The sequence below is a fragment of the Pleurodeles waltl genome, chromosome 9 (genome assembly GCF_031143425.1).
Source record: "Pleurodeles waltl isolate 20211129_DDA chromosome 9, aPleWal1.hap1.20221129, whole genome shotgun sequence".
NCBI classification, from domain to species: Eukaryota; Metazoa; Chordata; class Amphibia; order Caudata; family Salamandridae; genus Pleurodeles; species Pleurodeles waltl.
In genome coordinates this window covers 896513666-896541068 of record NC_090448.1, presented here as the reverse complement: position 1 = coordinate 896541068, position 27403 = coordinate 896513666, and the positions used below count along the sequence as shown (strand labels likewise).

General features: G+C 45.2%; 1 protein-coding gene across 1 annotated transcript in view; it reads left to right on the top strand.

Moving 5' to 3' along the window:
* SERPINA10 (serpin family A member 10) overlaps positions 1-27403 on the top strand; it is a 170143-nt gene that overhangs the window by 48680 nt on the left and 94060 nt on the right. The window contains exon 2 of the mRNA XM_069208240.1: positions 9528-10244. Within this exon, the coding sequence (XP_069064341.1) occupies positions 9566-10244 (679 nt within the window). The 5' untranslated portion in view covers positions 9528-9565. The remainder of the gene's footprint in view (positions 1-9527; positions 10245-27403) is intronic.

Below are 27403 nucleotides of genomic sequence, written 5' to 3'. Positions count from 1 at the left end.
CGGAGTTACAAATTGCGAATGGCTCGGAAATTGCGCGCAGGTGCAAAAAAAATAGGTGAAAACACACTTCCTGGTTCTGAGTGATGACATCAGAACCAGTAAGTACCCCCATGGAACAGGGAGGAGCCTACCCACCACAGACAGCAGAGGCACACCCGGCTGAGAGGAGCAACTACAGCCATGTCAGCTCAGGACAAGGAGACACCCACTGCTGGGAGGAAGAGGAAACTAAGGTTTTCAGAAAAGGAGATGGAGGTCCTGACTGAGGAGTGCTGCCTGCACTATGATGTCTTGTTAGGCAAGGCATCAATGAGTGTCCCTGACGCACAAAAGAAGAAGATCTGGCAGGACATCTTGAGTAAAATCAATGCAATTGGAGTCATCCATCGCAACATCAATGAGGTCCACAAAAGGTGGTACGACCTCAGGTCCAGGACCAAAGAAAGGGTGGCAGAGCGGATGAGGGAGGTGCACAAAACTGGAGGAGGACCATCAACAGTACCACCTCCTACAGCCATTGAGAGCATGGTGGTAGGAATCGGAGACCTGGACATTTCTGCACCGGGAACATCCAAAAGTAAGTAGCAAAAATCACTTATGTACACCACTGAATTGTCAGTCACCAGATCCTCGGGGTCTGCACACGTTCCCAACACGTCCACCACTGAACAGCTCCAAGACTCTGATAGATAAATCACAGAGGCTAAGAGAGTTCAAGAGGGGAAGAAGGGATTAGGAAGGGAAACAGCTGGGAAGGAGACCTGTAGAAAGAAAAAATTAGAACACACAATATGAAAATTATATCTCCTGAAATCAATACTAGACTATGATTCTAAGCATAGTCATTCTGAAAACATGAACAATCTAAGAATTAAGTTTAAAATGACTAAGTTTCAAGATGGCCGGATACCTGTAAGGGAATCAAGATGGATTAAATGAAAACTTTCTTATTCAAGTACTTTCCTTTACATGAGAATCATAAAAAGATTCTGACTAAATTTTAAACCAGTCATATAAATCCTTTTTTTTGAGAATGCATACTAGGACCATACAATATTGCATCTGGAAACTCTGATCTTCTGTGTACTCTTAAAATGTTTCAACACAAATTGTGCATATTATAGATTTATATATATATATATATATATATATATAGTAAACACCATAAAAGGATTGTGCACCATGAATAACACAATATGGATTCAGGAAAAACAAATCACATAACTTGTCAACTCGAATATTACATGATTAATATCTTAGAATAGTGGCATACAATAAACAACATGAATTAAACTCGAGGAGAGAATTGTGCGTCTTGACGATTCGAGTGTCACCATGTAAAAAGCCAAGAAATGGTAGTACGCAATGAATATCAAAGTCAAATCATCATTAAACTAATCACGCGTCCTGACGATTCGTAAACCACGATGTAAATGCCAAGAAATAACAGCTCACAATGAATAACAAGATCAACGTACAATCAAACGAATCGCGCGTCTTTTGCCGATTCTTAAGCCACCATGTAAATGTCAAGAAATGGTAGGGCGCAATGAACAACAAAGTTAAAACACCATAAAACGAATAGCGCGTCTTGCCGATTCATAAGCCACCATGTAAATGTCAAGAAATGGTAGGGCGCAATGAACAACAAAATTAAAACACCATAAAACGAATCGCGTGTCTTGCCGATTCTTAAGCCACCATGCAACTGTCAAGAAATGGTAACGTGCAATGAATAACAAGATTAAATTATCATGAAACGAATCGCGCATCTTGTCGATTCGCAAGTCACCCTGCAAATGTCATAAACACTCAAGCACATATTTCACACGCGCAAAGTACTCTGTCAAATCATAAAAGAATTAGTCCCAAGAACAAGAGAGTTCTCGATAACGGTGTTGGGAGGCCAACCCAACCACCGTCTTACCACCCAGAACAAGGATCTCCAAATGAAGAATGAAAGTCAGATTTCTGGAAGATCAAATAGGCCACCGGGACAGGAGCTCAGGAAGTAGCTGCTGCTCTGCACCAGGACCTCTGAATAGTGAGCACTTGGAGCTGGGCTGTCTCCTTTTTATAGAGTCCTGGCCCAGCCCACATCCACACCCAGGCATGTTGCAGGGAAAGTCTCTGGAAGGCCCTGCAAAGGGACCACACCCTAACACCCTCTGAAAGCCTGCAGCAATACATTGCAAATGAACAGCATTTGTAAGCACATTAAAAATAAGTCTTCAGGATTGAACTCTGCAATGCAAAAGGTTAAACAACAACATATCAGCACAATGCATAAATTACGTTGTTTTGAGAGTGCTGGGTTTTTGCATTCTAGTCGCCAATAGAGCGCGCACTGCCCTGGTGTTGACATCAATGCACCATGCACACAACCACAGTACACAAAAGCATGCATCCTCCAGATTTGCACCATTCCTATATTGCAACCTACATAACAATGCATTATGGTCAATGTAGTACAGTAGTCCAACTGTTGAGAAATATTTATTGTGATACACCAAACATATGAGAGGCACTGACAGTGTATCCCCTGTGTCCCACAGGTCTCCCACAAGTACCCACCAGCAACCCTACTGTGCAGGGAGAAGATTCTGCCACCAACACAGCAGACAAGGCAGCCAGTGTTACAGCAGGGGAGTGCATGACTACACCACTTGTCCACCATGCACAAGAGTCCTCCGAGGACACAGATATCGATCATGAGACAGGCAACCTGACACCGAGGCCACAGATGAGTGGGAGTTGGCCACATAGGTCAGCTGGGTCTGGGCGGAGACGGCAACGTCAAACACAGTCAGCCAGTGAGGAAGAGGTCACAGGTGAACAATTTCTAGGACTGGAGGCATCGTTACTGAGCAGTCACCGCCTGCAAAATAAACATATGCAGGTTATGAACAGGAACCTGCACAGACTGCAACAGACCCTCCCACAGGGTTTTGCCAATGTCGACAACCAATTCACTGCCATGAACAACAACATGGCAAACCTCACCAGCTCCATCAATAACTTGATCAGAGAAATGGTGGCAGATAGGGCCCATGCAAGGCGCAGACAGCGCAACACTGTTGTCTGTTTGGACGAATGAGTCAGTCGATTGGGCGCCTTGCTACCACTACTACCTGCCTGTCAAGGCGCACTGTAAGGCTGCAGGTGGGACTTGGCCATTTTGCTTGTGATGTAGCAAGGGTACTCAGCACTTCAGCCATGCAGTGGACCTAATAGAGACAACACAGGCAGCAAGGGGCATTGGCGATACCACTCAGGATAGTGAGGACATCTCCAGGGTGAGTAGCGTTTCAGCCTCAGATGCACGCATCCTGCGGAGTAGCAGTGCCTGCCAAGGATCAGGGGACCAACCAGGATTGGGCCATGGTGGCCGTAGTCGCAGGAGGGTGTGATCTACCTATTCTGTGCTTTGCCTCAGGCACATGATGTAAATGTATCAGACATTACATTTTGCTTTTTCTTGCTGTTGAGATGTCAAAAGGGCATTATTACACTCCTGACTTTAAAGGGATTTTTTTTTTTGTACTGCACCACCTGGCTATGTGTATCTTACATTTGTGTGTGTTGTCACGGTTGCCACGTACCTGCTAAAGTAGTGAGTTGCAATGTGGTCCCATCTCCGTCTGCCCTCCAATGCAGTGCTACCTTCCCCAGGCTGTCGGTGTGGTAGCTCTTGCTCCTCATTCTCTGAATCTGTGTCATCAAGGGTGAGATGTAGGCCACGTCTGGTGGCAATGTTGTGGAGGATGGCACATGTAGCCACGATCTGGCATGCAGTCTCTGGGGCATACTGGAGTGCCCCTCCATTTTTGTGCAGGCATCGGAAACGTTACTTCAATAAGCCAAAGGTCCTCTCAATGACAGCACTGGTCTGCCGATCTCCTATGTTGTATCGCCTCTCATTCTGATTGGCAGGTGTTAGGTATGGGGTGAGTATCCATGGCCTCAGAGCATATGCACTGTCACCTATGTGACAAAAGAGCTGAAATGAGCATGGCATCACAGGGTTATGCAGTGACATGTATTTAAGACATCAGAGTGTACTACACAGTACCTAATAAATATCCTTCGCCAAACTCCCACGTTCTAGGTGTCGGTGTATCCCACTGTGCCAGAATATGTATACATCATGTGTACTCCCTGGAAATTTAGCCACAATGTCAGTAATGACATTATGGGCATCACATACCACCTGGATGTTTAGTGAGTGGGTACATTTCCTATTGTGGAACACATATTCCAGATTTTCTGGTGGGCAAATTGGTATATGTGTCCCGTCCACACACCCTATTACATGGAGGAAGTTGGCAATTCTGTAGAAGTCCAAATTGGTGCTGTTAATTTCCACCTCATTCCTGGGAAGGTATATATATCTGGACATGTGTGTAAGTATGGCATCTAGGAACCGTCTGAAGAATTGTGACAGGGCACTTTGGGACACCCCACCAGCAACAGCAATCACCCTCTGGTAGCTACCCCAGGCCAAGAGGTGCAGTGAGCAGAGCACTTGCACATGTGTGGGGATATAGCAGCTGCGCATTGTCTGGCGTTCTAGCTGAGGTTTCAGCAGTTCAATAATCTCTAGGATAACTGCGCTGCTCAGTTTGTATTTATCATAAATCTCGTCCTCAGTTTGTTGAAATAGGGTCTGCCTGGTTTGGTATATCCTCTCCTGTCTCTGCGTTCTCCTCCTCTGCTGGGCAGCCTGGACTCTCCTTCTCCATGCAATCACGTATAGTGCAGCCATTTTGAGAAACCCTGATGCCTTCTGGGTCTGCTTTTCAACCTTGGTTCTGGTTACCACCTGTTTGGAATCATTGCTAATCTGGGTATGCAAAACGGGCTTTTTGCAACTACTTGCAATTTGCGACTGCCTTGAGTATTCGGTTTGCGACTCGCAATTTGCGATTTCTTAATTGCGAGTCGCAATTTTTGCAAGTTGGCAATAGGTAGCATCGCTATTTGGAACTCCAAAATGGCATTGGAACATATCATTTCACTTTTTGTGAGGTCGCAAATAGCACTGCGACCGATTTGTGACTCGCAAAACTTTCGTACATGTGGCCCTAGATTCTTAAAATGCTGTTTAGCTAAATTTGGGTGACCCTAAGCAACTGAAAACTTCATAATGTGTTAAAAATTAACCTATTCCGACATTTTGCCCTGTTAACCTTTTGCTTTCAAGTTTTGTGGCACTTTTGGTTCCCTTTGTGGCAACATAGAATTTTCAAATAAAAATAATATTGCCCCTGAAGATAGATCACATAAAAAAATGCTTCGCAGGACTTCATTTAAAAATGAATCTGAGTTAGGAAGCATTAATTTGTTGGATTTCCTGATGGTCCAATCTGCAGTTTCCCGACCTTTTTTGCAGGTAGGAAATCGGCTTACTTTTTGATACCAGACCCTTAGCTGATTCCATTAGAAACACCTAACTGTGAGGCCAGTTTCAGAATAACAGCTCCCATCGTGATATAGGAAGGGCAGCTCTGGCTAGGACAAGCCTTTCAAAGTTGAATTTTCCTGCCCAGGAGCACCACATGTACTATGATGGTCCCGAACACATGAAAACAGAAGGACCACGATTTTTCACTGGGGAGAAATACCCAGCCGGTCATGTATGTTGATTTATTTGTGATCCAGAAACAAATAATCTTTGTGCATTTGAGCACACCTATGTTTCCATGAAGTCAGTCAGTCAAGCAAAAAAAAAGTTTATTAGACTTTAGTCCTTAAACACTTATCGATCTGAAACAAAACCCATACATTAAAATCACAAGAATCTATAGACTAAAAGATGTATTTTATAAATAACTTCAGCATAAAACCCGACTATCCTACCTACACAGAAAATCATTTTTAGCCGCAATCATAAAACTCCAGATTGTACAAGCAATATCAAGTGAACGCATTTCAATAATAATTCAGCTGCTTCCACCGTTTTTTATCATACTGTAAAAAAAATAAGTTGTAAAATCCTTTTCCGTGGAGTTAAAACTTTTCAGCAATCCAATAAAATGTGCAAAATATTGTATTTTCTTGCTCCTTTGGCACCCCCCTACTGCCACCATGTTTGAGTCGTTTTTACTATACAGCGCACCATGGCACAGGATACGGGTAATAGCATCAAACATTTTGACACTATTGATGTACTGTGCAGGATTAGTGCTAAACTTCTGACACTAATCCTGCAGAGTACATAGGAGCCCATTGAAAACAATGGTATGCTCCCTTGTAACACCTACTATGTGCAGGTGTTAAAAAATAGCAGCTATGAGTGGCGTAGTGGAATCTCTTAGATTCCACTGCGTCATTTTTGTGCGTCCCCTAATAGGGGAACGCCCCCCCCTTGCATACATAATGCCTGGTGCAGGCATAATGTAGTGCAAGGGATTACAAAGTGGCACAATGCATACGGTGCTCGAATTAGGCCTTGTTGGGCCACATTAGCATCATAAAAAATGACACCAATGTGGCACAAGGAGGCGCTAGACCCTCATAAATCTGTGTCTTAGTATTTAAGCCACCTGTGCAGTACCCTCGTTTCCAACATCATCCTTTGCATCTTCTCATTAACATAAGAGTTAATTCTGTTCGTTAGCCGTAGCAATTCAATTTTAAGCCAACAGTTTGGTAAGATATCTACTTACGGAAAACAATTCCTATTTCACCACGAAGAACACATAAAATGAAACAGATTTTTTCCCCTCAAGGTATTGTTGATCATAAATACAAGACCTTTCCTTGCTCATTGTCCTGAGTTCATTTTTTGTAACCATTATATATAGATTCTGTGGTTCCCACTTAGCTCCCATATCTCAACTAACGTCCTCATGCTTTCCCTTATTCCTTCTACCCATTCATTTTTCTGAATTTCATTTTTGCACCTTAGAGGTGCCTAGTTCTCCTCCCCCATATCCAGCCATTGCCAGAATCTAATCATCGCTGCCTAGCCAATGCACTCCATGACACCAAGTCAGTCTCCATCCTTATGGCATGGGTCATAGAAGACCTAGGTAGGGACAACAAACATTTTAAACATTTTCCCTCCTCCACGTCCCACACCCATTTTCCATTTATATATAGCAATTCAGCTCCATACTGAAACTGTGTGTGGGGGGGTATTATAGCTGCATAAGCTTCCAGGACAGGCCTATGTGACATCTCCCCATAATCCTTATTATTTTTTTTCAAGCTGCCAGCTGATGCAAGAGCTCTAACTTTCAGTGCCTCAAGATGAATCTTCCATTTAAGGGACTTCTCAAAGAAAATTCCTAGGTATTTATATTCCTTAATTATTTCTAACCTTGAGGCACCTAACACTCATTTTAACTTTCCGCTTTTTGCACCAAAACTCAAAACTTTCGTTTTTTCCATGTTTAACACCATTTATTTTTGCTATAGTACTACTGAAATGCATTCAGCTGCCTGTGCAGACCCATCTCAGTTTGATCTAATATTACTAAATTGTCTGCATTAAAGGGGCAAGCAAATTGTTTCCCATCCATTTTAGGGCTGGCACCATGATCATCCTCCAAAACTGATGGTATATCTTCCATACATATGGAAAACAATAGGGGTGCCAATAAGGACCCCTGCCTCAGCGCATTTTCAATACATATTTACTTTGTCAGGGTCCCCTCTGAATCTATTATGACCTGAAGCCAATTTTGGCTGGGAAGTTCCTGAATCATTGCTAGTAGTCCCTTAGGCATATCATACTTAGACAGGGGTGCCCATAAACAATTGCTATCTACTAGATCAAACGCCAACTGAAAGTCGAAAAAGCAGCAATACAAGCTACCCCACTACTCTACTGACTTCCATGCAATAGACAAGAGGGAAAAGCAATAATCAATAATAGTATGACCCTCCCTAAAACCACCTTGTTCTGGTGGTATAATATGAGATTCTTCTACCCATCCCCTAAGCTTTTCTAAACAGATGTGTGCAAACACCTTTTCTCCTATATCCAAGAGGTTTATCATCCTATAATTCTTAGAGGATTGCATATCTCCCTGTTTATGAATGGGACTAATAATAGCTCCTCTCAAATTTTCTGGGATCTGCTCTGTGTCTAAAATGTCAACAAAAATTCAGGCAAAAAATTCAGCCCACCAATCTGGCCAAGTTTGTATTATCACGGCCGGCAGAATATCATGCCCAGCCGCCCTTGTCAGTGTTAAACTTGCTACAAAACAACTCATGTTACTTACTGAAAAGTGAGACCTATCGTGGTTCTCTGTATCCGGCAACTTGGTAATTCTCTTTCCGATCGATTCTGTCCTTTTCCCATATATTTCTTCCAGATGTTCTTCCCAGGCATCTTCTTCCACCACGCAGTTCATGGTCCCCTGTGCTTTTCTGAAACCTTCCTGTATTAACCTCCAGAATTTCTTTACATTTCTCATTGCTTTTGCTGCCAGTAGATCACCCCAACACTTCTCTTTTTATATCCTTTTCTGTTTCCTAATAAACATCTTATGCATTTTCTTTTTCTTCTCAAGATCGTAGTAGCTTTCAGTGCTATACCTTTTCCTAAGGTTTTTTAACCCTTCGTTATCTGTCTGCAATCATTAGCACACTCAAGCCTAAACAACTGTCTTTGCCAATGCAAGTATCACCGAAGACGTTGTTCCTTGGCCACGAATTGTTTGGTATCATATGTATGACACTTGTAAATTAATTTATAAGCAAGAGAAAGTTGAAAAAGAAAGTTCATCAGTGGTTACGCAAACTGTTTTCTATTTTTTTCTCATGATGCAAAAACATTTAAGTAAAATTGACTGTGGCAGTAGTTTGCACAGTTTGCATAGTTATGTGCTAAAAAAGCACAAAACTAATGCGAAAATGTTGCTGCGCTAATATTTTTATTGGTGCAACATTTTAGTATACAACACCTAGGGCCTGTTTTAGAGTTGGGCAGATGGCTTAGTCTGTCACAGACGTCAGTCAGTCAGTCAGAATGCTTGATTCGGTTAATTAAAACCATAAAAATACACAGTATATACAAATACATATAAATCTGCATAGACAAAACATACAAAATCTTTAAAACATCATAGCATGCAAAAATGAAAACAGATCGAGGATTTTAGTCATATTTCAGGTTAGGAACCAGGGGTGTCCTGTCCGCCGTATTACTAGTCCATTACATCCTATGACAATTGTATTATGACAGATGGGATATCACCATCCACAAAACTATAAATCAAGCCCTTAGTGTCAAATCAAATTGTTTTATACTTGCTTTAGTGTATATCCTATTTTCTTAATTTCCAATTAAACAAGCAGAAAGTTGCAGAAGTTTATGTGGCCAGTATTTTTCTATCAACTCAAATTACTATAATTGGCTTCATTATTTCTGATCGAGAATTCAAATGAAATATGTTTTCTTTTCTGGTTTAAAAACTTGTAAGGAAAATATGAGAGAAGTGCTATGCCCTGTGTAAATACAAAATGAGAAAACATTTTATTTGTGACATTACATGTCTGAATTTCTATTCCAGGTCACACGAAGAAGCACTGCAGATCTTCTAAAGTAACAATGAAAGTTGCAGTTTCCTGTTTTATACTATTGGGACTTCATGCTGTGGTTGACTTGTCATCGGGCATAATACATGATCCAGAAACGAACCATTCACCCATTAATGCAGCACAGTACCACTCCATGCCTGGCAAGGAACATCTAGAGGGGGCTTTTCAGGGGGCACTTTTCATGAGTAATGCCACCCTGAAAAACGATAACTTTGGTTTCAATCTGTACCGACTGATTGCAAACGAGCATGATGATAATGTGTTCTTCTCTCCACTCTGCGTGTCCTTTGCTCTGGCTTCCATGCTGCTTGGGACCAAGGGTGTGACACGTGATGAAATCCTCCAGAGCATGGATTTGCATCTCCTTCAGGACAAAGATCAGCCCAACTTGGTGCCCACTGTTTTTAAGCGCATTAAAGACCTCATCACACACAATCAAGAGCTTATGATCGACCAAGGAAACGTTGCCTTCATTCACGAGCAATTCCCTGTGAAAGAGTCCTTCCTAAACATGTCCAAGCAGTATTTTGACATGGAAGTCCTTCCTGTCGATTTTCAAAACTCCACAATTGCGAAGGACATCGTCAACCAATACATCAGAAAATTTACAGGAGGCAAAATCCCAAAACTCTATGATTCCCTCGATCCACAAACGAAATACATCCTGATCAATTACATTCTTTTTAAAGGTAACTTCCGGGAATTCATGCGTTACTGTAATGTAACTACGTAATTTGCTTTTGTCTTGCCGCTGGAAGGCTGAATTATGCTTAATGTGAATATTGTGAGCCGGGTGTTTGGCCGTGTATTTCCCTGCATGTGGTAGTTAGGGCTCCACAGAAAAGCAGAATTCCAAACACAATTCCACTAGTCACACCAGGGAGAACACTTTTTCTCCACAAAATAACCGTGAAAAAAATATGACCATAGGTAAATTGCTTGCCATATCAGTCTACGTCGAACATGCATGGCCAGTGCTTGAATGTGTGCACAAAGTGTCTGGAAGCAGTGATCATTTATGCACACTTATGTCTGCACACATAGTTATGGCCAATTCAATGTTATAGTGAATAGTAAGACATACAGTGATGCTTTGTGAAAGTGCTTGCCTCCGAGGCTAAGCAACAGTCTGACAAGGAATGCTAACAGTTACACGACCACCAATCAGGGGATAGATGTTCTTAATGATGAAAGTATGAGGCAAATACACTAATTCCACAAACTTCTCAATTTGCTGATCACATGGAGTAGAAAATGATCATCAGCAGCGAAATTTCGTGTTCCAAAAATCTGCTGAGATAGCTTTCAGTCTTGATAGTAAACTAACTTGGAATCATTCACAAAGAACATTCTGCCAAACTCCAACCAGAAAACATTTAACTCAGCCTGATAAATTGAAAAGAGGCGAGTCACACATCCGAAGGTCAGTAAATGTTTTATTCCTCAAGCGCCAAAGCAGTAAGTCACCAGTACATTATTTCTCCCAGCATTCAATGAATGCCTCTCACGGAATTCCCGACCCCCACATCCCACGCAAACCCAATATAAATCTGAAAAGTGCAATTAACCAAACGCTCCCTCCTAATTTTGGACCTAATACACAACCATCATTTCCCTCTACCAGGCCTCTTCTAAAATAGATCTCTATAACCCACTCCCATCATGGGTAAGATGGTTGAGAACCAGACTAAAATATTGCACATGGTGAACAAGAAAGCCTGCAGAATAAGTCAGGTGGCTACAGTAAAGTTTTCACATTCAACAAAATAGTCTTAACCACAAACTCCTCACACCAGCACATCCATTTGATGCATCCATCCAATTCTTATTTAATTTCAAATTATTGAATTGCTTAGGTATCGCAGAAAGGAAACTAGGTGGGAATTCCTCCTTCGCTGCCATATTCTGCAGACTAGGCAAGCTGTTCCAAGCCACTGCCAAAAGAAAGTTTTTCTTGGGCACGTAAATCTTATTGGTCAATGACAAAAACAAACGGGTAAGGATTCATAGAGCAAACGTTGTCAGATGGCTGTGTTCCTAATGAACAACTCAATCCAGACTTTCCGGTTTATGTGATATTGCACAGGTTAAAAAACATTCCTAGGTCTGAATTCTTTGAAGCTGAACAGTAAGCTTACGGGGCAGGCCAGAACTGATAAAGTCATAAGAACCGAAGTATGCTAGGATGAGAGCTCTCCTCAGTTTGACTCTGAGATCAGGGAGAAGAAAGAGGACGATGTTCTGCAAGTGCAGGTGGGAAATCAGCATCAAAAAGAATCCCAGGATTCCTTAGTTTTGATGATATAGTTTGCGGTCACCAAGGTGTGAGGGACAGAATATAGTTGGTCAAGCTTAGAGTCTCTGCTGTAAGTTTGGTACTGGTGCCCTGCAAGCTCAGGAAACTCTCTGTCACCCATGCAAACCCCTGGTCCAAGCATGAGGTTCTATAAATTTGGTTTTCAGAGGGAAGTGGATTTGTATGTCCTCAGGAACAAATAGCTGTAGGTAGACATTGAATCAGGTTGACCCTGATGAACACCCTAAGATATAGATGTGCCAACAACTCAAAGTAAGAGGGCAAGAGTTTCCGGCTGCCCTTAGTGAAACATTAATGGAACCAGTGCAAAGTAGTGTTGAATATGTCAGCCCTGTTTTCAAGCCCTTTCAGTAGCTTTGTGTTTGACAGTGTCACAGGCAGCGCATAACTGAGGTGAATGAGTGCTGTAATGCTATCCTCATCCAAGGTCAGCAATATTCAACCATGTATGATGGCTCCGGTGGCTTTGGTACCTGCTAACAAGTGAAATGGAGACTGTTTGTCCTGAAGGACATTTTGCTTTATGGGATCTTGGACATGTCTCATTACCTCCCTTTCTAGGATCTTGATGTATGGGCCCATTAGAGATAAGTCAGCAGAAGTTTAATCTATTAGCGCAGCAGATATTCCTTTTCAAGAGAGTAGCGATAAAGACATATTTCAAAGGGTCTGGTTTATTGCCAGAGAGAATGGAGGTGTTCATAACATTTCGTGTGTTAACTGCAACCCGAAATAAGAGTTGATTAAGGCATGTCCATGAGCAAGGATCCATAGGCGATTTGGATGCTCTAATTCGGAGGACCAGGAGTGGTATTTCCACAGTTTCTAGAGGTTTTAAAGAGGTGAATGAAAATTAAAGCAGGGCGGAGAAATATGATGATATATTTAGTAATCTTTCATTTGAAGAATTCAAGGAGGTGACATAGGCGGTCATTCCAACCCTGGCGGTCCGAGACCGCCAGGGTTGGGGACCGCGGGAGCACCGCCAACAGGCTGGCGGTGCTCCTATGGGCATTCTGACCGCGGCGGTACAGCCGCGTTCAGTGACGGAAAACCGGCGGTGTACCGCCGGTTTTCCGCTGCCCTGGGGAATCCTCCATGGTGGCGCAGCTTCCGACCCCCATACCGCCATCCTGTTCCTGGCGGTTTCGGCCGCCAGGAAGAGGATGGCGGTATGGGGTGTCGTGGGGCCCCTGGGGGCCCCTGCAGTGCCCATGCCAATGGCATGGGCACTGCAGGAGCCCCCTAACAGGGCCCCACAAAGATTTTCAGTGTCTGCCATGCAGACACTGAAAATCGCGACGGGTGCAACTGCACCCGTCGCACCCCTTCCACTCCGCCGGCTCCATTCGGAGCCGGCATCCTCATGGAAGGGTGTTTCCCGCTGGGCTGGCGGGCGGCCTTCTGGCGGTCGCCCGCCAGCCCAGCGGGAAACCCAGAATAACCGCGGCGGTCTTCTGACCGCGCAGCGGTATTCTGGCGGCTCCCGCCGGCCCTGCGGTTACCGCGGCCGGCGGGAGTCAGAATGACCCCCATAGTTTGCTGAGATATGCAAGACCTATTTTGTATGCCATTGGAGTTATAGATTTCCTTGTAGATTTTGAAGATTTTCTTCATCTGGTTGGGTGGCTTGTGTAGTAATCTCAAGTTTTGCTTCCAGCAGGTTTTGTGCTATTTGGCCTTTGATTTCAACCATTGCTGTTTCGTGGTTTAATTGCCAGTTTTCATCTTAGCAATATGCCTGATAAACTACTCGTCATAAGATTTGATGACCCCATGGGTCTTCTGGTTTGTCATGAGTAAGACTGTCTAGTGGGGATGTTATGTGGAGGGAAAGGTTGTCAACCAACATGTTAGGGTCAATTACTGGGACAGTGGTTGGGTTTTGGGGCACTGCAGGTATGTATTTATATTTTACTTAAAACCTTAATGCAGAGTGGGTATTGGGATTTCGGATGTGGTTCATAGATTCGTAGAGTAGATTAATAAGGTTCACAGTGATGAAGGAATGCTCTCACCATACCAGTAGTAAAGGATTTACTGGGTGATTCGAATCTGTGTTAACATAATCCTGTGAACAAAAACATGGACATTTTCAGAGTGTTTTTAAATCATAAATTTACACAACATATGTGGTATACCATTCCCGTGCACGTTCTGTTTGAAGAGTTGGACTGGATGTATTATTTTTCTACTAACTTGGATCATCTCGTACGCAATATCATAGTTATATTATGTTATATTTTGTATTGTCTTGTGTTATGTTAAGCTATGTTATGTTAGGAGTTTTGTTCAGTGTGCAAACGCCTGGAAGTTGCACAGGCACTAGAAGACTGAACACAAATGTTCCTCTGCCAAGCAGAGGGAAACCATGGACGTCAATTACCCAACATGACAGGGATAGCAGAAATTACATAACAGGAAGTCACATCATAGGATCATTGACTATACATGTCGCAAGGAATTGTTGTCACATGACCTTAACCCTGAATGCATTGAAATAATTGAAATCGCTGAATTTCTGTAATAACTGCACATTCAATATAACACAACACAGAAAATAGACCATTTTAGAAACCACTTACATTAGGGAGCTGACATGATATTTAAAAGTGGTGGGATGTAATGCTTACTTGTAGTGAGTCAGACCAATTTTTGGTGGGCGTTGGATAGAGTGGGGGAATCTCACTCTGAGAACATTTTTTTTTTTAAATGGGGCCAAATAGTGTATTAAAAAGCACAATTTTAACATACATTTACTAAAAAGCTACAGACACTGAAAGGCCACTCATTCATAATTAATTTCTTTCAAACGTGCTGAGCCAACGAAACCTGGAAACTCTCAAGGACTTCACCCTATTGTTTTCAGAATATGCTATGTATGGTCCCATATGTCAAAACTTATCTCCAGTGAGCAAGGGCCAGCATTTTGTCAGGGATCTGCACCATTGCAAACAGATTATTCACAGTGTGGCAGCTCGGTTGGTCCTGAAGTTTCTAGTTCATACCTCGTCACAGCCCCTCTATGAATGCTGCCCTGGCTACCTATTTGTAGCCATTTTAAATTTAAAGTCCTCACCTTTGCTTACAGAGCTTGCGAACAGAAAGGACTTAGGTATCTGAGGGAAAGATTATTGCCCTACCACCAGTCTACTGTCAGCAATCAGACGCTTCAGTCTAATGGACAAAAACTGCTTCTTGTTCCGGTTAGCAGGGCAAGGAGAGGCGGACGGTCGTTCTCTTAGTTGACCACCAAATTATGGAATTCCTTGCCTGCTTATCTCCATTTGGTAGCCTCTGAATCAGCCTGTTGGAAATCCCTGAAGACTTATCTGTTTGATATTTAGGAATTGCCTGTCGGTGGAGTTTCAGGTGTCTGTGCATTTTAAGGCCACTAGAGCTGTGTGTTGGAAAATGGGTGATTGGCAAGGGCAGGTAAGTACCTACACTTAGCAATAGGCCACTAACCTCCACTTAGGTTCAGTTAGGTCTCAGTAAATTAAACCTAGCTCAACCCTTGGTAGCTTGGCAATGAGTGACAAGGCTTAATTTAGGAGACGAAGCATAAAGCATTCAAATATCACAAAACAGTGTTTCATTAAAACACAGGAAACAGTTTATAAATCCAAAATCAATTTATAAAGATAGGTAATATTTCTAGCTTTAAAAATGACACCAAAATGAATAAAATCAGATAGGGGGAATCGGAGATATGCACTTTTAAAGAATTATTGCTTTCTAGCGCATAGAAACAAAAAGCACCAATCTGGTCATCTGGTCGCACCTCGACCAGGGCAAAGTCAATGTTTAAGGCTGACCGCGATGGAGCCCGGCTCATCTACAGACTACGGGAGGCCTCGGTCAAAAGTTTATATTAGGACTTAGTCGTTTTTCTGGAGATTTTCTTTAGCGGGACGAACCTGCCAGTCCAATCCGACCTCCAGGAACTCTTCCTCGGATACGCGTCGTGGGAGCCCTCGGTGGAGATTTTTACCTTCAGACTTAGTCGTTTTTTCGAGGTGAAAATCCTTCAACTGGTGCAAACCTGAATCTTCATCCGACGTCCTTGGAGCCCTCTTCGGAAACATTGCCTGGGAGGTCCCGGTCAACTTCCTACATTTGGACGTAGTCACTTTTTGGGAGATTTTCTTCACCGGCACGAACCTGCAAGTCAGGCCGGGTCACAGTTGAGGCAAGCCGCTAGAGTTGCCGCAGAGGGTCGGTCGCTCTATGGAGTTGTTTTTTTTAGGTCCACAGTTCACCCCAATGTTCCAGAAGCTCTGAGATGCTCCTTGAGGGTGCAGACTAAAACTAGCAGAATGCACCTGGGCAGTGGTCAGCTGGTTGGTTGAAGTCAGGCAAAGTCCTTCTTGTGCTGAAGCCCAAGTGTGCAGCTGGCGCAGTCCTCCAGAGTGCAGTGTCCAGGTGCAGGTCAGGGGTCCAACAGGGTAGTCCTTCTGGTAGGGAACTGAGGTGTGGGTGAAGGTCTACCAGTTATATCCTTGTTCCTGGGTGAAAAACAGGGGGGTCTTGATTCTCCAATCAGGGACAGGGCCCTTCTCCCTTTGATGACCACTTTTTGGGAAGTGTGACAAAAATCAATCCCAGGGAGCAACATTCCTCAAAAATCCATCATGACTGAAAGTGCTTTTTGGAGGTTACATCTGGCTGAGCCCACCCACTGGTGTGGCTAAACATCCTAAACACACCCCTCTCCTAATCTAATCAAGGGGGCACCTAATTGTCTGGGTTTGCAGGATGTGAGGGTGTTGCTGGGTTGCTCCAAATGTCCTTCCCTGCCTTTGAAGCCCAGTTTGGCAGCCCTTCCTGCTTCCCCATCTGCTGAGGGGAGGTCTCCTCCCCCAGGCACATCTCTGTGTTGACTCAGGCCACTTCACACCTCATCAAGGCAGCCTGGCCAGGCTGCCATAGGCTGGACAATCAGAGCAAAGCAGCAAAAACACTGCAGGGCTGAAGTTGGCAACTTTTCAGGTAAAGTTTAAAACTCTTTACCTGAACAAGTTATATTAAATCCAACAACTGGAAGTTGTGGGATTTATTATAACAATTGATTTGATACCATATTGTTGTATCTGTTACTTAAGGGAACTTTTACAATTAAAATAAAGTCTCCCCATTCTAGCCTATGGAGGCCATTCACTACAATGAGGGAAAAACGAATTTGGCTGTATTTCCTCACCAGGGCTCATAAAACTATTTGTATAAGGTCCCTGCTTATAGCTACATGGCACCCAGCCCTAGGGGCACATAGGGCACACCGTTGGGGTGACGTATATGTAAAAATAAGGTCGTTTAAGACTTTGGAACTACTTTTAATTCCAAAGCCGAATTTGCATGTAACGTGAACTTAAAAAGCAGCCAGCAAGGCAGGCCTGCCTTTAAAATGACACTGGGCACCTCAGCAGTGCACCCATGGGTGCACTACCTATGCTATGGTCCCTAAACCTACATGCCCTACCATATACTAGGGATTTATAGGTAGGATGACTTAGCCAATTATAATTAGCCTAATTTGCATACTGATTCTGCACAGAGCACAGGCCCTGGGACTGGTTAGCAGTACCCAGGGCACCATCAGAGTCAGGAAAACACCAGCAAAAAGTGGAAAATGGGGGCAAAAAGTTAGTGGGCCTCTGCAATCAGCCCTGTTCTCTCACACTGTGACACCTCTCTGGAGGAGCCGAACACTTCATAAATGTATTGTATTGTATTGTATATACCAAAGAATACCTGCAATATCTCTGTTTCAGAATTTTGCAATTAATGCCATCATATACCTTGGATAGCCCTTATGTCACATTATCTCTAGTGCTTCATGACCAGTATTTTTTTCACTGTTGCCCCCCTCTCATTTTTTTCAGTATGGTAGTGACAGCATTTTTCAATGGGTGAACATTAGGCCAAGAACTACCTCAATTGTGCTAGCACTTGTATAGTTAACAGGTATTTGTCATGCTGTCAACTGCCTGCAGTGTGCCATTAGCAGTATTTTTCCATGAGTGCCTCAATAAGACAAGAATTACGTTCCGTATTCCACGGTCAATGGCAGACTAGCAAGCATGTAATCACATTCTTACTCACGCTTACTTACATTCATTCACTCACACTTGTTCTCACTCAGGGCCATATTTACAAGTGGCTAGCGCTGCCAGTGCATCACTTTTTTTGACATACCGATGGTGCAGGCCTATATCTACAAGGCCACACAAAGCCACTTTGCGTGGCTTTTCATGGCCTTGTAGATATGGAGTAAGGCAACACAGCGCAAGTAGCTGCGTTGCCTTACTGTGCATCAAAGAGGTATACCCACACATCACCCATGGATTTTGATGCATTCCCAGATTTACACAGATTTGTAAACCTGGGAATGCATCAAAAGCCTACGCTTCCCCAGGGGAGGCGTAAGGGAGGCACAAGGAGAAATACATTTATTTCTCCTCATGTTTTCCTTTTTCTAGGTGTGCTGCATTCTGTAGCACACATAGAAAGAAGAACATTATCTTTTTATTATTATTGTGCAAGAAGATGTCCCTTCCTGCACAAAAACAATCAGACCCACAAGGCAGACACCCTTGGTGTAAGGGGGTCTGAGTTGGTGCATGGCAGCCCGTTGTGCTCCAGCACAAGGGAAATGGACAGGAATGTGCCATATCTTTTAGATGCCGTGCATTCCTGCCCTTTTCTTTTGACACTAGGTAGTGCTGCAAGAAAGCTTGCGGCACTGACCTGCATTATTCTCACTATCTTGCACTTGCTCTAGCTCATTCTCACTCATTCTTACTCTGACTTAGTCATACTTACTCATACTCACTCGCACTCACCATGTCATTCTCACTCATGTTCCCTTATTCTCACACACTCTCACTCATTCTCCTTCATTCACACTCACTCACATTCACTCTAAATCGCACTCTCTCTTACTTATGTGCACTCTTATTGTCACTCATGATGATACACATACTGACTGACACTCAGGCCCTCATATCGAGTTTGACGGTCTCATGACCGCCATGTTGGCGGCAGCGTTCGCACCAAAATATGACCATGGCGGTGTCCCCAACAGAACCCAGCCAAGCTACCACCAGTGCGGATAGGCCACCGCCGATGGCAATAGGCACCTTCAGACCACATTAAGAGGCTGCTCACCGCCAGCCTTTCGGCCGTGGTCACACCACCACCAAAACCCTGGAGGAAAGCAACTCTATAAAAGGGAACACTCACCTTCAGGGACACATACCTGCCGGGAGCCCAGGGGCGACTCCTCCGTGAGGGAGGAGGAGCGTCACTACCCCCAGCAGCAGCAGAAGCTGTAAAACCTTTCACAACAAAGGGATAATGAACTATATTTATCATCCCTTTGTTGTGAAAGAGGTGGGGCTGTGGGGGTGACGAGCAGTGAGGTGAGTGCACTGTGCACTCCCCAAAGTGTGCATGTATATTTGGCCGGCTGTCTCGGGCCGGCCAAACACACTTGCGCAGTAGGCTCTCTCCAGACCAGCACTGTGTTGCCGGGCTGCAGAGAGCCTGCACAGGCTCCCAGTCTGCCTGGGAGTGCCCTGGATGGACACTCCCAGCCAATCCTGACACAGCTTTGAGCAGTGTCAGAACTGGCTGCAGGGCAGGCTGGGATTCTGTACCTGCAGCAAGATGGAGGAGAGGAGCGGTGACGAGCGAGGTAAGTTTTTATTTTATTATTATTATTTTTTAAACAATTTTTAGACCCACTCCGACCACCCCCCACTGCGTGCCTCACTCGCCCCGCTCCTTATGAGCAAAGTGAGCTGCGAGTGCCAGAGCCACCATGCAGCCTGAACTCGAAGTCCTTCCACTTCTCCTGCTCATAAAATGACTCTGGAACCAGCAGCAAAGACAACAACCGTAAGTACGCACACCTAGCACACACTGGAGTGAAAGATTTTAGTACACATGCACACACAACACACACATCCTGGACGGCTTGCCAAAAACACACACATGTAACCACACACCCATACGAACACACTCACACACCTTCATACACACATGCACCCACACATAACACATCCACACCCAAACTACATACACCATGGCCAACACACGTGCCATACTCACACCAACACGCGCACACACACTACCGCCACTGTCTAACATAATCATTCACAATACCGCCGACTCACACAGCAACATCGCAACCTCAACTACACAAATGCTTCACCAAGCACTCTCACTGCACACCTCCACGTGACAACACACACATACGACATGTTACAACACCATAATACCAATCAACATTATCACACTGCCAGACAACAAACTATTTGTCACACCACGCACACACCACACACAACGCATAGGACATAGCCAACACCACACACACGGACACACTCACAACAACCACACAAGGGCACACAACACCACTGTTAGACCTGACAGCCTTAGGGTGGTCAACCCTAACTGTTTGCCTGCCTCCCTCCACTTTTTAGACACTGTTTTTGCTGGTTTTAAGACTCTGCGTACTTTACCACTGCAAACTAGAGTTAAAGTGCATATGCTCTCTCCCTTTAAACATGGTAACATTGGATCATACCCAATTGGACAATTTAATTTTCTTATAAGTGCTTAGTAGAGTGCACTATGTGTGCCCAGGGCCTGTAGGTTAAATGCTACTAGTGGGCCTGCAGCACTGATTGTGCCACCCACTTAAGTAGCCCCTGAACCTTGTCTTCGGCCTGCCATTGCAAGGCCTGTGTGTGTAGTTTCACTGCCAATTCAACTTGGCATTTAAAAGTACTTGCCAATCCTAAAACACACCTTTTTCTACATATAAGTAAGGTATGCCCTAGGTAACCCATAAGGCAGGGTGCTGTGTAGGCAAAAGGCAGGACATGCACCTCTGTATTTTACATGCCCTGGCAGTGTAAAACTCCTAAATTCGTTTTTACACTGCAGTGAGGCCTGCTCCCTTCATAGTCTATCTTTGGGGCTGCCCTCACACATTGCTTGAGTGGTAGCTGCTGATCTGAAAGGAGTAGGAAGATCATATTTAGTATGACCAGAATGGTGATACAAAACCCTGTTGACTGGTGAACTTGGATTTAATTTTTCTATTTTAGAAATGCCACTTTTAGAAAGTGAGCCTTTCTCTGCCCTTAAATCTTTCTGTGCCTTACAATCCACGTCTGGCTGGGTTTAGTTGACAGTTCCTTGTGCATTCACTCAGACACACCCCAAACACAGTATACTCAGCCTCAATTGCATACATCTGCATTTTGAATGGGTCTTCCTGTGCTGGGAGGGTGGAGGGCCTGCTCTCACACAAAGGACTGCCACACCCCCTACTGGAACCCTGGCAGACAGGATTGAACTGAAAGGGGACCTGGGGCACTTCTAAGCCACTCTTTGAAGTCTCCCCCACTTCAAAGGCACATTTAGGTATTTAAACAGGGCCTCTGCCCCTACCAACTCAGACACTTCCTGGAGAAGAAACTTCTAACCAGAACCTGCATCCTGCCAAGAAGAACTGCCTGGCTGCCCAAAGGACTCACCTGACTGCTTTCTGTGGAAGACTGCTGCCTTGCTGTTTCCCTGCTGCCTTGCTGCTCTCTGGCTGAGGGGAAGAGGTGCTCTCCAAGGGCTTGGGTAGAGCTCGCCTCCTGTTCCCTGAAGTCTCAGGACCAAAAATACTTCATCTCTGCAAGAAGGACTCCTTGTGCGACGAAACTTCGATGCACAGCCTGCCAGAAATGGCACACAGCCTGCACCGTGGTGAAAATTTCACTGCATGCCAAACCAGAATGACGCAGCCCGACTTCGCAACAAGAAGATCGATGCAGTGCCAGCGTAGCGACCAGAAATTTGCTGCACGGCCCACTGGATCTATGCACAGCTGAGCCGGAATGACACAGCCTGACTTCCAGAGAGGAATCGACGCAGAGCCTGCCGTGCAGTAGAAAATTCGACACAATGCCCACCGGATTGACACAGCTCCTGTGACTTCGTCATACCAGCCCAGGAAATCCACGCACCGTCCCCGGGGCATCTGAAAACCCTGCAACACGAAGAGGATCCATGAACGAGTGCCAGAAATCGACGCACAGCCGTCCCTGCTTGAAAACTAAACGACGCCTTGCCATGTGTGGCCTAAGAAATCAACCCACACCCCTTTGTTTCCACACTTCTCCTCCTCTGCAGTTCTTTGTAGAGATTTTTCATGCGAACCAGGTACTTTAGGCTTGAAAAAACTTTGTTTGCTTTTAAAAGACTTAAGACACTTTATATCACTTTTCAGTGATATCTCAACAATTACTTATTGCATCTTTAATTGTTTTGACCTACATTTATCCAGATACAAATTATTATATATTTCTCTAAACACTGTGTGGTGTATTTTTGTGGTGCTATATGGTGGTATTCTATGATTTATTGCACAAATACTTTACACATTGCCTTCTAAGCTAAGCCTGACTGCTCAGTGCCAAGCTACCAGAGGGTGGGCACAGGATCATTTGGATTGTGTGTGACTTACCCTGACTAGAGTGAGGGTCCTTACTTGGACAGGGGGTAACCTAACTGCCAACCAAAGACCCCATTTCTAACAACCACCCTTGCACATGCCAACACAAACTATACACAGTTTGGCTACACACATGCATGTACCAAACACAAACATATCCTATACACAAAACACAGCAAAGACAGCAGTACCAATGGCAGGGTCACACACACACATGCAGCCCAGGCACAACAGCTAGCACAACCAACACACAAACACATCTCACGCACACACAAACCAAAGCCTACAAACACTAGACAGACATGTATAAGGAAAGGCAGGACAAGTATGTTACCATCAATACCAGCAACATGTTGACCCAGATGTATTAAAATATTAAAAGATTTAAAAATAACTGTACACAAATAGAAGGCCATTGTCCAGACCATAGTCTTAGGTGCCCAAAACACAAATGGCACCTCACTGTGCCCCAACTTGACTCCTGACTAAAAAATGACCTCAACAGGGTAGGGGCATCAAGGGGACAGGCAGTCAACTTACGGTTTGGGGGGTTACAGGGAGTTTGTGCTTGCGTTTGGGAGGGGGGTCCTTGCTCTTGAGGTTGGGAGGAGGGTCCTTGGGCTTGGGAGGGGGGTCCTTGGGCCTAGGCTTGGGAGGGGCAGATTTCTTGGCGGGGGAGGGGCATGGGCACTAGTGGGGGGCAGTGGAGGACTTGGAGGTAGAATGGCTGGACTAGGGCAGGGACACAGAGAGCTTGGGGGCCTCACGGGGGAGAGGGGTAGGGAACATGGAAAACTCCATGAGGAAAAGCTTCTTGGACACACAAGTGTGGTCATGGCAAAATGGTTTGTGAGTGGAGGGAGAAGGAGTTGTTGTCAGATGTGTAGGTGTGGATGTCTTTGGTGCAGGTGCTTGTGTGGAATGCTTGTGGATACGGGGCGTCTGTTGGGTGGGTGGGTGAGTGTGGGCATTTAGGTGTTTTGGGGGGAGGGGGAAGAGGTGCTTGGAGATGCTGTGGTGGATGGGTGATTGTTGAGGTGGTGTCTGCAGGAATGGGACATGTGCTGCATGTGGGGGTGTCAGTGGTTGTGGTGGCTGTGGATGTAGCGACTGGGGTGGAGGTCTGCGGATCTGCTATTGTGCTGGCTGTGGGTAAGATGGGACTGGTGGCTGGATCCATGCATGATGGTGTTGTGGCTGTAGGTGTGGCTGGTGTAGTGTCTGTGAGGGAGGGGCTGGCAGGGGAGTTAGAGCAGTGAGTGGATGTTGGTGTGTCTGCAGGTGGGTGTTGCTTGTGTGCATGCCGGTGGTGGGACTTGTGGTGCTTGTGTTTGTCTGAGCTACCCTGCTCTGTTGAGGTGGATGTATACCTGGGTGTGCATGTGCGTTGGATGGGTATGGGGAAAGGGGCCTGGGATTGGTCAGAGGTAGTTGGAGGAGGGACGGAAGACAAAGGGACACTGGCTGCCATCAGAGTGCAGGCCAGAACCTGAAAGGATCTTTGTAGGCAAGCCATGGCAGCGTGAATGCCCTCCAGGAACGCATTGCTCTATTGGACCTGAGCTGGCAGTCCCTAGATGGTATTCGCGATGGTCGACGGACCCACAGATATGGACCTCAAGAGGTCAATAGTCTCCTCACTGAGGGCAGCAGAGCTGACAGGGGCAGAGGCGGAGATGCCGGCGGCAAAGGAGGCGCCCACCTTCCTGGGTGAGCGGGCACGGGCAATTGGGTGGGGAGCTACTGGGAGGGTGGTAAGACAAGGATGGAGCTGGGGTGGTCCCAGATGTGTCTGTCACCGTGAGGGAGTGTCCACTGGAGGAGGATTCTGAGGATGAGGTGTTCGATCTGGTCTCCCCTGGGGCAGTCCCCTCACTCCCTGTCCCACTGGGACACTCAGTGTCACTGGTGCCAGCTTCTTGGGTCCCGTGGGCTGCTGCTTCCCCAATCGCCTGTGCCCCTTCTCCTTCACCAGATGATGTTGATGCACATAATGAGAGAGAGAGAGAGAGAGAGAGGGAAGGAGAGAGGGAGAGAGAGAGCTAGGGGGCACAATAGTTAACATATACCTCCTGTTGACACAGCTAAACATGCACAGATGTCACAATACATATCATGGCTAGAACATTGCATTTGCCAATACACATTACCTACATCATGTCATGCCATGTCACTACTACTCACGCATTTCTGCCAACCCAAACACCTACAGCTATACCACAGTGGGACTGCACTGCTAGGCTCATCCCCATGATACCAACCTAAGCCCTTTAGCTGACATTGCTTGCCCTGGATGCAGTAGCAATAATATTCCTGTATACAAATCTTACCTCTCCATACCCCTTTCACCCATTGCATGTGTAGCTGACTAGACAAAACACATAAATCCTCTACAGTCACCACACCTGCTTAGTCCATGTCCTCTCTAACATGTCCATCACAGTGACAACAATTCCACTCACAGACCACACACCACCTACCTGTCATTTTACATGTCTGCCCACTCAGTATACTGATGCCATCATGGAGGACAACTCAGATTTAGGCAATACTAGTCAGACACCCAAACAGATCACATCAGATGTGTACTCTGAAAATCCGTGATATAGCTATGTGAGTTGTGAAAGCAAGAGCCAGGACAGGTGACACACAACAAATATATTACTACCCAATATACTGCTTATTACATCAACAATGGGCCATGTACTACATGTAATACATCCTAACACATCCACTGAGTGCACTATCACAACAGATGTACCTCATAGACACAAATACCACACCATGGACCACTTCCAAGGCCACCACACATGCAGGTACACCATTTGGACTGCAATGATAATAATGATAGCTCCACCCTCACACACACCATTCCACAAATGGCAACACCTATCACTGAGCCCAGAGAGCACACTTTTCAGGGGATATACATTAGCATTCATTAGACACACATGGACAAACACCACTGCCAGTACACCAAATACGCATCCCACTACCACATAAGCAGTCTGAGGAGACTGAATACAGCTGTTCCTGCTCATGAACAGGTCATGTGTCATGAAGTATCCACACCACTCCTAATCTGCCACTACCTAAAAGCCAAAGGAAGCTGTGATATTCCCAGGCGATCAGATGTGCACCCAACTATCCATGATGACATGATGTAGGCAGTCAGTCAGCAATGCAGCATAGGACTTGCTAGGACTTTGACCTACATGCCATGTACACACTATGGTGACAATTAAGGGATCTCCCAGGGCACTTACCACCTCCAGTACCAACCCATATGATGGAAGGCCACCTCCCCACAAGTATAGCCCCTAGGAATTTATTAATGGTGCCATCAGACCTCACCAATTCCACATGTTATAGTATCCCAGGTTGACTACCTAGACATACCCTACAGTCAGCAGATCACCTATACATTTGCCTAGTCTGCTATCAGGCCAATACTCATGTCCTATGAAGGCCAGTTCTGTGGTGGAACTGGATTGGCAGCCCCACTATTTGTCATTACCATTACGCGTACATGATTAATATGGTCCCACTGATATGAGTAGAGTGACACAGTCTCATATACAGGTCAGGCTACACAGATGGGAGTGGACTGACATCTCAGAACCACTAATGCAGATGTCTGGAACTGCTCATACACAATGCTTAGGGTGAGACAAACAAACACATCCATTGTATGGCCAGGATTGAGTCACACATGTGCCTATGACATTAGTGCATCTCCACATTACAGACATGGAGAGATATGGAAATGGGAGACGAACATCCACTGACAGTACAGCATGGAGACACATCTACACATTTTTTACAATCCACATCTGGCTGGGTTTAGTTGACAGCTCCTTGTGCATTCACTCAGACACACCCCAAACACAGGGTACTCAGCCTCACTTGCATACATCTGCATTTTGAATGTGTCTTCCTGGGCTGGGAGGGTGGAGGGCCTACCCTCACACAAAGGACTGCCACACCCCTTACTGGGACCCTGGCAGACAGGATTGAACTGAAAGGGGACCTGGTGCATTTCTTAGCCACTCTTTGAAGTCACCCCCACTTCAAAGGCACAATTTAGTATAAAACAGGGCATCTGCCCTACCTTATCAGACACTTGCTGGAGAAGAAACCTGAACCAGAACCTGCATCCTGCCAAGAAGAACTGCCTGGCTGCCTAAAGGACTCACCTGACTGCTTTCTACAAAGGACTGTTGCCTTGCTGTTGCGCCGCTGCCTTGCTGAACTCTTGTCTTGCTGTAAAAGTGCTCTCCAAGGGCTTGGATAGAGCTTGCCTCCTGTTCCCTGAAGTCTCAGGACCAAAAAGACTTCTCTTTTTCATTTGGACTCTTCGTGCAACGAAAATTTTGACGCACAGCTTGCTCCGCAGCGAGAAAATCACCGCACACCAATGCTGATCGACGCGATGCCTTCGGGGCGACCGGAACTTCGACGCACGGCCTCGCAAGGACAACGCCGCCCGACTTCCAGAGGGGAAATCGACGTGACGCCTGCCATGAGAGCGAAACTTCGACGCACAGCCCTGCGGAACGACGCGCAGCCGGAAAACAAGCAGGAGAATCCACTCACAGACCCCGGGACATCTGGTAATCCCGCGACCCACAGAAAGAGACTGTCCACGCACCGGAAAACGACGCACGACTTACCCGCGTGAAAAATAACGACGTGCAGAGGAGAAATTGACGCGCACACCATTTTTCCACATATCTCTTCTTCTGCAGCCCTTTGCGGAGATTTTCCACTCCAAACCAGGTACTTTGTGCTCGAAAGAGACTTTGTTAGCTTTTTAAAGACTTAAGACACTTTGGCCCATATTTATACTTTTTTAGCGCCGCATTTGCGTCGTTTTTTTTACGCAAAATCGGCGCAAACTTACAAAATACAATTGTCCTTTGTAAGTTTGTGCCGATTTTGCGTCCAAAAACGACGCAAATGCGGCGCTAATAAAGTATAAATATGGGCCTTTATATCACTTTTTAGTGATATCTTTA